Genomic DNA, 13,438 nt, shown 5'->3' with positions numbered 1-13,438 from the left:
GATGAAAGGTTGTCTCCAATCACTACTAAGACCAAGGACCGCTGTGACTATCTGCTCAATAGGTGGTTTTTCTTCAACGTCTTCTTGTTCCTACTTGATGGAAGGAGCCACAAGGTCCTAGACAAACACTCTAGCTAGAATGTCAGCGCTGGTTTATCCTATCTTTGACAGCTCATCAACTGCTTGATTATTGGCCTGGACTACATGGTGGTATTCGATGCCATAGAACCTGTCTTCTATCTTTCTTATCATGGCACAATAAGTGTCCATCTTCTCGTTGGTGTAATTCTAGTCTTTGTTGAGCTGATTAATCATGAGTACGGAGTCACCATACACCTAGAGGCATTTAATGCTGGCTTGATAGCTATACAGAGACCGTGAAGTGCCGCTTCGTATTTAGTGGTATTGTTGGCAGCTAGGAAGTGTAGGCGGAGGACATAGCAAAGCTTATCTCTCGATGGCAAGATGAAATATATGCCTACCCTAGCACCGTTGAGGTTGAGAGACCCATCAAAGTACATGGTCCAGTGCTTGGGGTGGTCAACCGGGATAGGAGTCTACATATCCATCCACTCAGCGATGAAATCGGCGAGTGCTTGTGACTTGATCATGTGGCAAGGCCTAAAATTGATGGTAAAGGTGCTGAGCTCGACCGCCCATTTGATGATGCGGCCACTGGCTTCCTTATTGCGGAGAATGTCATCGAGCGGGTACTCCGTGACTACCGCTATGTGGTAGGCAACAAAGTAGTGGCGAAGCTTCTAGGATGTGACAAGGATGGCATACAGTAGCTTCTGGACTTGCGGGTAGCAAGTCTTAGACTCATTTAAGACCTCGCTAATGAAGTAGATTGGGCGCTAGACTTTGTATGCGTGGTCGGCCTCTTCTCGCTCAATGACAATGGCGGTGCTGACTACCTGGTTGGTCACTGCGATGTAGATTAGCAGGGTCTCATCCTTTTGGGGGGCAATCATGATCAGAGGTGTGGTGAGGAACTGCTTGAGCTCGGTGAATGCCTTGTCAGTGTTCTCTAATCAGACGAATTTCTCTTGAGCTTTAAGTAGCTTGAAGAAAGGGAGTCCCTTTTTGCCCAGGCAGGATATGAAACGACTTAAAGCTGCCATGCACACTAATAGCTTCTAGACGTCTTTAACGTAGGTCGATGGCTTCATGTTGGGCACCGCCGCTATCTTCTTTGGGTTGGCTTTGATGCCGTGGTGACTGATGATGTTGACTAGCAGTATATCGGACGAAACACCAAAAATACACTTGGTGGGATTTAGCTTCCATCGATACACGTTCAATGCTTTAAAAACTTCGGTGAGGTCGACGATGAGGGAGTTGGCAGTCCTTGACTTAACTACCACATCATCTACGTAGGCCTCAACATTCTTCCTGATTTAGTCCTTGAGACAGCGCTGGATGGCTCTTTGATAAGTCGCGCCCATATTTTTTAGTCCAAAGGACATGGTCGTGTAGCAGTAGGCACCAAAGGGCATGACGAACGATGTCTTGATCTATTCTTCTTCCTTCAGCGTGATCTAGTGATAACCAGAGTAGCAATCTAGAAAGCATAGGAGCTCACAACTAGCTGTAGAATCTATGACCTCGCCGATGCAAGGTAAGCTAAAGGGGTCTTTAGGGTAGTGTTTGTTGAGATCGGTGTAATCAACTCACATTCTCCATTATTTATTCTTTTCTCTTACAAGAACGGGGTTGGCAAGCCAGTCCGGATGGTACACCTCTTTTATGAAACCAGCAGCTAAGAGTCGGGTTATCTCTACTCTAATAGCCTCCTTTTTGTCTAGCGTGAATCGTCGAAGCTTCTGCTTGATGGGCTTGGCGGTCACCGAGACATTTAAGGAGTGCTTGATTAGCTCCCTTAGCACGCCGGACATGTCCGCAAGTTTCCATGTGAACACGTCGACATGCTCCCGTAGGAAGCTGATGAGCACGTCTTCCTATTTAGGATTGAGATTGGCCCCGATCCGAGCAGTCTTGGACTAGTTGTTGGGGCCGAGGACCACTTCCTTGAACTCCCTAGACTTGGTTGAAGCTCCAGCGACCTCCAGGGTTGGGATCTCTAGGTCCTTCGGAGGGATCACCAGTGAAGTCATGATGCAGTCCTGCAGATAGATAGAGATGTCAGTTGCCTCAACAAGCGTGAAACTTTCCTTCTGACAGTTATAGGCGACGTTGAGGTTGTCGTGCAGGGAGAGGACCCCCTGCTCTGTCGACATCTTCCACACTAGGTATGTATAGTGTGGCACAACCATGAACTTGGCAAGAGCTGGTCGGCCAAGGATGGCATGGTACGCCGTGTTAAAGTTAGCGATGAGGAAGTTGACGTAGTCGACATGGAAGTGCTTCATGGTGCTGAACTAGACTGATAGTATAATCTGTTCTAAGGGGAGGGATGCCTTCCTAGGAACGATTCCCCAGAATAGAGAGTCCATGAGAGTGAGGTCTTCCTTCTTGAGGACTAGCTCCTCTAGAGATCTAGTGAAAAGAATGTTGAGGGCGCTCCCTCCTTTGATGAGGACCTTCTGGAAGTGCATGTCCTTGATTATGGGATCTAGGACGAGTGGGAAATGCCCTAGGTATGGGATGTCCGACCACTGATCGGCCCTAGAGAAGGTGATCAGGTGCTCTGACCAGTTAAGATATTTTGGATTAGAGATGGGGCCATCATATGTAGCGACTGACATGACGCGTCGAGCTACGAGCTTATGCTCTTGCTTGTCTTCAAAGACAGCTAAAAGGTCTAGTTTGGTTTTGGTGAATTGATGAAACCCTAAGTGCTAATCTAGTTTATCAAGTGATCATGAGATAGGTAGCACATTCCAAGTGATGAAATAAATGAATACCATGACATGATGATGGTGATGCCATGGTGATGATCAAGTGCTTGGACTTGAAAAGAAGAAAGAGAAAAATAAAAGGCTCAAGGCAAAGGTATAAATGGTAGGAGCCATTTTGTTTTGGTGATCGAGGCACTTAGTGAGTGTGATCACATTTAGGTTCGATAGCCACACTATTAAGAGGGGTGAAACTTGTATCGCAATGCGGTTATCAAAGTGCCACTAGATGCTCTAACTCATTGCATATGCATTTAGGATCTAGTGGAGTGCTAACACCCTTGAAAATGTTTGTGAAAATATTCTAACAAATGTGCACAAGGTGATATACTTGGTGGTTGGCATATTTGAGCAAGGGTTAGAAACTTCACCAGTGGAGTGTCCACCCATAGAGTGTGGATAGTCCGATGGTGCCACCGGTGCCCTAGATAGAAAAGATGGAGGTCACTGTAAGTGATCCGAACGCTAGTCTTGGTAGGACCGGTGCATTCGGTCAGAAGAAGCAGCGAAGACGCTAGGTGTCGGTCTCTAACCAGACGCTGGGTCACTTAGTGACTGGACGCTAGAGGGTTACATCCAGTCCTGCTGACGTGGCAATGCATAGAGGAGACAGCAAGTTACCGGACGCTGGGTGAGTCTGGTCGAGCATGACTAGATGCCATTTCTAGATGCTTACTAGAAACGACCGAATGCTGAGGTCCTACGTCCGGTCGATATGACCGGAGCATCTGGTCACCCCGTGTTGTGCTCAGTGAAGGGGTACAACGGCTCTATTTCATGTGGGCTTCTATTTAAGCCCCATGGCTAGCTCTAGCTCACTCTCTTGGCCATTTGCATTGACATAGCAACCTTGTGAGCTTAGCCAAAGCCCTCCCACTAATCTCCATCATTAATTCATCATTTTTATGAGATTGAGAGAGAATCCAAGTGCATTGCTTGAGTGTTTACATCTAGAGGCACTTGGTGTTTGTGTTTCACTACGGGATTCGCTTGTTACTCTTGGTGGTTGCTGCCACCTAGATGGCTTGGAGCAGCGAGGATCGTCGAGCAGAGGGTGGTGATTGTCTCCAGCTCTAATCGTAGTGACTGTGAGGGGTTCTTGACCTTTCCCCGGTGGAGAGCCAAAAGGTACTCTAGTGAATTGCTCAGGACTTGTGTGATCCTCATCTTGTGTTGGTTGTGCGGCACCCTTTTGAGGGTTTGGCGTGTGATGCCAATTAGCACGTGAACCTCCAAGTGAGTGAATTGCCACAATGAGGACTAGCTTGCCGGCAAGCAAGTGAAGCTTGGTAAAAAATCATTGTGTCATCATTTGATTTCGAGGTGATTGGTCTTCATTGTTATTCATTCTTATGATTGATTAGCTCCTTCCTCGACACGGTGGTATAATCTTCTTGCTCACTCTCTTTACATTACCGCAAACTAGTTGTCAAGCTCTTTAGTGTAGCTAGTTGTGAGAGCTTGTTAGTTTGGTTAGTGTGGCTCTTTAGTTAGCTTTTGAGAGCACACTAACTTAGTGTAGTGTCATAGCTATTGTGTAGATAGAAACTATATAAACTAGAATTGTGGTAGGTGGCTTGCTATTTTAGTAGGCTAGCGCAACACTTTCTTCACCTCATAATTGTCTAACCCATTTTTAAGTGTTGTTGTAGAAATTTTTAATAGGCTATTCACCCCCTATCTAGCCATTAGGACCTTTCAAGTGGTATCAGAGCCGAGGTCATCGTGATTTGAGGCTTAACAACATTCGGTGTAAAAATGGCTCAAATCAACAACACAAAGAAGCCACCCCAATTTGATGGCTCCAACTATCCCTTTTGGAAGGCTAAGATGACAACTTATATCAAGTCAATCAATAGGAAGGTTTGGAAGGTGGTAGAGACAAAGATTGAGATTGAAGATGAAGAGGCTCCCACCGCCACCGAAGAAATACTACTCCAAAATAATGACATTGCTCTTAGTGCCATCCATGATTCTTTGGATGAAAGAACATTTGGGCAAATAAAGAATATTGAGAGAGCTCATGAGGCATGGAAGAAATTGGAGGAATCATTTGAAGGCACTCAAGCCGTGAAGGGTGCAAATGCATATATTCTCAAAGAGAAGTTTGTAAGCTTCAAGATGAAGGAGGATGAGAGTGTGCCGGAGATGTTCCATAGGCTTCAAGTGCTTGTCAATGATCTCAAAGCACTTGGAGAAGAGGTGAAGGACAAGGACTTCTCCCACAAGTTCTTGAGATATTTGTCCTTCAAGATTTGGCACATTGGTCACTATTCTAGTGAGGAGTGGTTTGGACACCATGACACCAAACCAAGTGTTGGGGGATATAATGACCGATGATACATATAGAGATGATGATGAGAAGGAAGAAAAGAAGGAGAAGAAAGATGAGAAGAAGAAGAGCGTGGCATTCAAGGCCAGCATCATCCAAGGGCAAGGCAAGGCAAGATACATCAAGTGAAGATGATGGCTCATGGGATGATGATGATGATGAGAAGATGGCTCTCTTTGTCAGAAATTTGGCAAGTTCATGATGAAGAAAGGGTACCATGCTAGAAGAAAGAAATCTTCATCCAAGAACAAGGAAGAGTCAAGAAGATGCTTCAAATGTGGAAGCAAAGATCATCTTGTTGCTCAATGTCCATACAATAGCGACAATGATGATGACAACAAGAAGAACAAGAAGGACAAAAAGGAAAAGAAAGAGAAGAAGGACAAGATGACCTTCAAGAAGAAGAAGGGTGGTTCATATGTGGTCACTTGGGATAGTGATGCTTCCACAAGTGATGATGATAGTGATGATGACAAGACCACCAAGAAGAAGGCACTTGCAAGCATTGCAATCAATGAGAAGCCTTCTCTCTTCGACACTCCATCATGCTTCATGGCTAAGGCCACTAAGGTACAAATTTGTGATGATGGAAGTGATGAGGAACATGATAATGAAAATGAAAATGAAAGTGATAGTGATGATGATGAACCTACTAAGGATGAACTATTTGACATGCTAGAAGATGCTAAAGAAACGCTTTGACATCAAGAGAAGGGAAATGCAAAAGCTTGCGTAAGGAACTAAAAGCCCTTAATCAAGCCTTTGATGAGCTCAATGCATCTCATGAGAGGCTAGAGGAAGCCCATGAGAAGCTTGGCAAGGCTTACAAAAAGCTTGAAAAGGCTCATTCCTCTTTTCTTGATGAGCAAAATAAAAAGAAGCATGTTGAAACTTGCGATATAGGCTTAACTTGTGATATAATTGATGAATCATTATCTATGCCTATCATTATTGCTCCCACTAATCCTTCTTGTAGTACTTCTACTTCCACCTCATCTAGTAGTGATGGTCTCACTTGTGATGCCTCACTAATGGTTGAGAATGAGACCCTCAAGAAGGAGGTCAATAAGCTCACTCACACCTTGGCTAAGGACCTATGGTGGTGAGGACCACTTGCTTATGTGCTTGGGTAGCCAAAGAGCTTCTCTCTACAAAGAGGGATTGGGCTATACCCCCAAGAAAGGCAAGGCGGCTTTTGCTCCTCACAAGACTAGTTTTGTGAAGAACAATGGTCGGTTTTGCACTAGTTGTAAGCAAGTTGGTCATAAAGAGCATGAATGCAAAAACAAGAGCAAAAATGCTAATGTATCCTCCATTAAGCTTGATTCTTTTTATATGCTTACTAAGGGTGCAAATGGTGTAAAGGCTAAGTTCATTGGTAAACCATGGATGGGCTCAAAGAAGAAAGCCATTTGGGTGCCTAAAGAGCTTGGTCACTAACCTTCAAGGACCCAAGCAAGTTTGGGTACCTAAAAAGAATTGATCTTCTTTTGTAGGTCAATTACAAAGCTAGAGGAAGGCATTGGGTTCTTGATAGTGGGTGCACTCAACACATGACCGGTGATGCAAGAATGTTCAACTCAATCAACACCAATGGCAATGATGGTTATGATAGTATCACATTTGATGACAATGGCAAAGGCAAGGTCAAAGGGCTTGGTAAGATTGCAATATCCAATGACATGAGCATATCCAATGTGTTTCTAATAGAGAGCTTGAACTTCAACTTGCTATCCATGGCTCAATTGTGTGATCTAGGATTCAAATGCATATTTGGGGTAGATGATATAGAGATCATAAGTGTAGATGGCTCTAACTTGATCTTCAAAGGCTTTAGATACTGAGAATCTATACTTGGTTAATTTCAATGCTAGTGAAGCTAGATTATCTACATGTTTGTTCACTAAGTCTAGCATGGGTTGGTTATGGCATAGAAGGCTTGGTCATGTTGGAATGAAACAATTGAATAGATTGGTTAAGCATGACTTGGTTAGAGGCTTGAAAGATGTGTTTGAGAAAGATAAACTTTGTAGCTCTTGTCAAGCCGGCAAACAAGTTGGAAACACCCATCCTAAGAAAAGCATGATGAGAACTAGTAAAGCATTTGAGTTATTGCACATGGATTTGTTTGGGCCAACTCAATACACTAGCATTGGTGGTAACAAATACTGGCTTTGTGATAGTGGATGATTATACTAGATACACATGGGTATTCTTTCTAGTGGACAAAAGTGATGTGTTTGCAACATACAAATCATTTGTCAAGGGCACTCACAATGAGTTTGAAACAACCATCAAAAGAGTTAGAAGTGACAATGGTAGTGAGTTCAAGAACACTAGAATTGATGAGTTGTGTGATGAATTTGGAATTAGACATTAATTCTCGGCCAAGTACACTCCACAATCAAATGACCTTGTTGAGAGGAAGAATAGAACACTCAGTTGATATGACAAGGTCTATGCTTAGTGAGTACAATGTGAGTCAATCTTTTTGGGCCGAAGCTATCAACATAGCTTGTTATTGTAGCAACCGCCTCTATTGTCACCCATTGAAAGAGAAGACACCATATGAACTCTTGAATGGTAGAAAGCCCAACATTACATATTTTCAGGGTCTTTGGTTACAAATGCTATATCTTTAAGAAAGGCACTAGATTGGATAAGTTTGACAAGAAATGTGATGAAGGATTCCTTCTTGGTTATTCCACTACAAGCAAAGCATATAGAGTTTAGAATTTGGATAGTGGTACTCTTGAGGAAGTTCATGATGTTGAATTTGAATGGAACCAAGGGTTCATAAGAAGAGAATGAGAACTTAGAAGATGTTAGAGGCATTCAACTTTCAAATGCCATGAAGAATATGGATATTGGTGAATTGAGGCCTAGGCAAGTGAATGATGATGAAGATGATCAAGTACAAGTGCTCTCTAACTCAAATATGCAAGATGATACAAATCAAGCTAGTACAAGTGGATCTCATGACAATGAACAAGATCAAGTGGCTAGTACATCATATGAACCCAATGATCAAGCAAGTGCAAGCAATCAAGTTCCAATCCTCCAACCAACCAATGTTGCAAGGGATCATCCATTGGACACTATCATTGGTGATATTTCTAGAGGTGTGCAAACTAGATCAAGATTGACTTTATTTTGTGAGCATTTCTCTTTTGTGTCATCCATTGAATCAAAGAAGATAGATGAAGCATTGAAGGATGTTGATTGGGTGAATGCTATGCATGAAGAATTGAATAACTTCACAAGAAATCAAGTATGAGAATTAGTAGAGAGACCAAAGGGACACAATGTGATTGGAAACCAAATGGGTCTTTAGAAACAAGCAAGATCAAGATGGGATAGTAGTGAGGAACAAAGCAAGATTGGTAGCACAAGGCTATACACAAGTTGAAGGTCTTGACTTTGGAGAAACATATGCCCTAGTTGCTAGATTGGAAGCAATTAGAATCTTGCTAGCCTATGCTTATGCCCACAACATCAAGCTCTATTAAATGGATGTCAAGAGTGCATTTCTCAATGGTTACATCAATGAAGAAGTATATGTTGAGCAACCTCCCGGTTTTGAAGATGATAAGAAGCCCGACCATGTGTACAAGTTGAAGAAGGACATTGTATGGCTTGAAGCAAGCACCTAGAGCATGGTATGAGAGATTGAGGGACTTCCTACTCTCTAAAGGGTTCATAATGGGCAAGGTTGACACCACTCTTTTCATCAAGAAGATTAGAAAAGACTTGTTTGTGTTGCAAATCTATGTTGATAACATCATATTTGGATCAACCAATCAAGATTTTTGTGTTGAGTTTGGAAAGATGATGGCTAATGAGTTTGAGATGTCTATGATTGGAGAGTTAAGTTACTTCCTTGGTCTTCAAATCAAGCAATTGAAGAATGATACATTTGTGAGTCAAGGCAAGTATATCAAGGACATGATCAAGAAGTTTGGCATGAGTGATAGTAAAGCCATTAGCACACCAATGGGAACAAATGGCAACTTGGATAGTGATGCAAGTGGAAATATGGTGGATCAAAAATTGTATCGGTCTATGATTGGAAGCCTACTCTATGTGACCGCATCAAGGCCGGATGTCATGTTTAGTGTATGCATGTGTGCAAGATTTCAATGCCTCACCAAGAGAAAGTCATTTGAAGGCTACTAAGAGAATATTGAGGTACTTGAAGCATACACAAAATGTTGGTTTATGGTATCCCAAAGGAGCAAAGTTTGAGCTAGTTGGTTACTCCAACTCAGATTATGCAGGGATGCAAGGTTGAAAGGAAGAGCACCTTGGGCACATGTCAATTGTTGGGAAGATCACTTGTTTCATGGTCATCAAAGAAGCAAAATAGTGTTGCATTATCAACCGCCTGAAGCCGAATACATATCCGTCGGTAGTTGTTGTGCACAAATACTTTGGATGAAGGCCACTTTGAGTGACTTTGGAATCAGGTTCAAGAAAGTGCCATTGCTATGTGACAATGAGAGTGCAATAAAGTTGACCAACAATCCGGTTCAATATGCAAGAACAAAGCACATTGATGTCTGCCACCATTTCATAAGAGATCACCAACAAAAAGAGGACATTTGCATTGAGAGTGTAGGCACCGAAGATCAACTTGCCGATATATTCACCAAGCCATTAGATGAGAAAAGGTTTTGCAAGCTAAGGAATGAGTTGAACATATTGGATTTCTCAAATATGTGTTGATGCACCCCCCACTCATATGACATGCCTCTCCTTCAAGCAATCCAATGGTAAAAGTTGATTGGCATGGCATACATCCTTGCTAAGGACATGTTTAGTGCATCTAGACATCTTTCACGTTTAATAGGCTCATTCATGAGAATCAAAGGAATTTGATGCTCATATGGTACCACTATTGCTTCTATGCTTATTTTGATCTAGTGGTAGCATATGACATGTTTGTGGACTTGTAAACCTAGTGTTTGATCTAGAAAATGAGCTCTAAGTATTTAACTCAACATGGTACAAGATAACCCTTATTTGGAGGTGTGAAGAAGTTGTCCTTGGATCAAACCGAGTTAAATATCTTTGGCAAAAAAAAATAGATTGAACCAAATTTAGGAAAATGATCCTCACCCCATTGATTGACATTGATAATCCTAACCTATCTATAATTTAAGCCTTTGTGGTCAGTTGATGACAAAGGGGGAGAAATAATGTAAGATAGTGAAAAGACAACAAAGGGGGAGAATTTGACATAGGGGGAGAGATATGACAAAGGAAGGGAGATCAATTAAAATTTCGAGCACACAAGTAGGGGGAGCAAGCTCATGATCTTGTATGGTGCATTTGAATGTGCATTTCATATGTTTGCTTGCATGGCACAAGTTTTAAATTTCAATATCCATGCTTGTGTGGTGTATGCTAGTTGTAGGTTTGAATGATGAAATGAAAATCTAGCATGCATAAGTTTATCTAGTGATTTCATTTCCAAGTGTTTCCTAAGTGGTATCGAGCTAACCATGGTGCTAAGGATGGTATGTTGGTGCACTCCGATTGGTATCACGCTTCAAAGGTCCATCTTTTATACCTTAGCATCATTTGGTAGACATTGTCTCCTATATTTCCTATCTAAGCATATGTGCAAGCTACAATCCAAACTCTTAGCACATATGAAGGGGGAGCAATTGCTACCATATGAAATTCATGAAACTTGTCCATATCCTTTTACACATAGTAAATATGCTTAGGACAAGCAACATGGATTCAATTGAATTTCAATTCATATCTTTGTGAAAGGGTTGTCATCAATTACCAAAAAGGGGAAGATTGAAAGCTCTAGTTTGGTTTTGGTGAATTGATGAAACCCTAAGTGCTAACCTAGTTTATCAAGTGATCGTAGATAGGTAGCACATTCCAAGTGATGAAATAAATGAAGACCATGACATGACGATGGTGATGCCATGGTGATGATCAAGTGCTTGGACTTGAAAAGAAGAAAGAGAAAAATAAAAGGCTCAAGGCAAAGTTATAAATGGTAGGAGCTATTTTGTTTTGGTGATCGAGACACTTAGTGAGTGTGATCACATTTAGGTTCGATAGCCGTACTATTAAGAGGGGTGAAACTTGTATCGTAATGAGGTTATCAAAGTGCCACTAGATGCTCTAACTCATTGCATATGCATTTAGGATTTAGTGGAGTGCTAACACCCTTGAAAATGTGTGAAAATATTCTAACACATGTGCACAAGGTGATACACTTGGTGGTTGGCACATTTGAGCAAGGGTTAGAAACTTCACCGGCGGAGTGTCCACCCATAGAGTGCGGACAGTTTGATGGTGCCACCGGTGCCCTAGACAGAAAAGATGGAGGTCACTATAAGTGACCGGACGCTGGTCTCGGTAGGACCGGTGCGTCCGGTCAGAAGAAGCAGCAAAGACGCTGGCGTCGGTCTTTGATCGGATGCTGGGTCACTTAGTGACCGGTCGCTGGAGGGTTGTGTCCAGTCCTGCAGACGTGGCAATGCACAGAGGAGACGCCAAGTGACTGGACGCTGGGTGAGTCCGGTCGAGCATGACCGAATGCCGTTTCTGGATGCTTACTAGAAACGACCGAATGCTGAGGTCCAGCGTCCGGTCACATTGCAATAGCGTGTCCGGTCATCACTTAACCATTGGGATCAGGTGCTCAGTATTTGAGGAGAGGGGACATGTGGCATGCATCGCACGACCGGACGCTGAGGTCCTACGTCCGGTCGATATGATCAGAGCGTCCGGTCACCCCGTGTTGTGCCCAGTGAAGGGGTACAATGGCTCTATTTCATGGGGGCTTCTATTTAAGCCCCATGGCCAGCTCTAGATCACTCTCTTGGCTATTTGCATTGACATAGCAACCTTGTAAGCTTAGCCAAAGCCCTCCCACTCATCTCCATCATTGATTCATCATCTTTGTGAGATTGGGAGAGAATCCAAGTGCATTGCTTGAGTGTTTGCATCTAGAGGCACTTGGTGTTCGTGTTTCACTATGGGATTCACTTGTTACTCTTGGTGGTTGCCACCACCTAGATGGCTTGGAGCTGTGAGGATCGTCGAGCGGAGGGTGGTGATTGTCTCTGGCTCTGATCGTGGTGATTGTGAGGGGTTCTTGACCTTTCCCCGGCAGAGAGCCAAAAGGTACTCTAGTGAATTGCTCATGGCTTGTGTGATCCTCATCTTGTGTTGGTTGTGCGGCACCCTATTGAGGGTTTGGTGTGTGATGCCAATTAGCGCGTGAACCTCTAAGTGAGTGAATCACCACAACGAGGACTAGCTTGCCGGCAAGCAAGTGAAGCTTGGTAAATAATCATTGTCATCATTTGATTCCGAGGTGATTGGTCTTCACTGTTATTCATTCTTATGATTGATTGGCTCCTTCCTCGACACGGCGGTATAATCTTCTTGCTCACTCTCTTTACATTACCGCAAACTAGTTGTCAAGCTCTTTAATGTAGCTAGTTGTGAGAGCTTGTTAGTTTGGTTAGTGTGGCTCTTTAGTTAGCTTTTGAGAGCACACTAACTTAGTGTAGTGTCATAGCTATTGTGTGGATAGAAACTATATAAACTAGAATTGTGGTAGGTGGCTTGCTATTTTAGTAGGCTAGCGCAACACTTGCTTTGCCTCATAATTGTCTAACCGGTTTGTTAAGTGTTGTTGTAGAAATTTTTAATAGGCTATTCATCCCCCTCTAGCCATTAGGACCTTTCAATAGCCCTCCCACCAAAGATGGTAGCAACGTTCTTGGTGGGATCCTGGTATGTAGGGCCCTTGTTCTTGCCTTGCTCTCCACCTTGACCATCTTTAGTCTCATCGTCGTTGCGCCACTGCTTCTTTGATGGTTCTCCCCCGAGCGTAGTCTTCATGCCCTTGCACTCCCACATGGTGTGCTTGGCATCCTTGTAGATAGGCTATGGGATGTCTAGTAGCTTGCCAAAATCTGTGTCATAGGTGCACTTGACACGGGTGTCGACGGTGTTGATGGAGGTATCAAGTCGGCGACGATGGCTTTGTCTCCCTCTCGAGCTCTCTGGATGATCATCACGCCGGGGGTCATAGTCATCGTGATGGCAATCACGGTCATCACGATGGTCATGACCATCTTGGCGATGATCGTGATCGTCGTAACATCTATCTTCGCGATGAGCGGAGCGGGCAGCCTGTTTGGCTTCTTCAGCGTCAGCATATCCGTTCGCTGTTTGTATTAGCTCGCCGATGGTGGTGGTCCTCTTG

At 43.3% G+C, this 13,438-nt stretch overlaps 1 protein-coding gene across 1 annotated transcript; it reads right to left on the bottom strand.

The window, feature by feature from the left end:
- Positions 1-2,003: 2,003 nt before the first annotated feature.
- LOC136480221 (uncharacterized) lies at positions 2,004-2,372 on the bottom strand. Its single transcript, XM_066477830.1, has one exon. The coding sequence runs from the start codon at positions 2,370-2,372 to the stop codon at positions 2,004-2,006; it is 369 nt and encodes a 122-aa protein (XP_066333927.1).
- Positions 2,373-13,438: the final 11,066 nt, after the last annotated feature.

Source organism: Miscanthus floridulus, chromosome 9 (genome assembly GCF_019320115.1).
Source record: "Miscanthus floridulus cultivar M001 chromosome 9, ASM1932011v1, whole genome shotgun sequence".
Lineage (NCBI taxonomy): Eukaryota > Viridiplantae > Streptophyta > Magnoliopsida > Poales > Poaceae > Miscanthus > Miscanthus floridulus.
The sequence above is the reverse complement of the archived record's forward strand: the minus strand, read 5'-3'. Positions and strand labels throughout refer to the sequence as shown.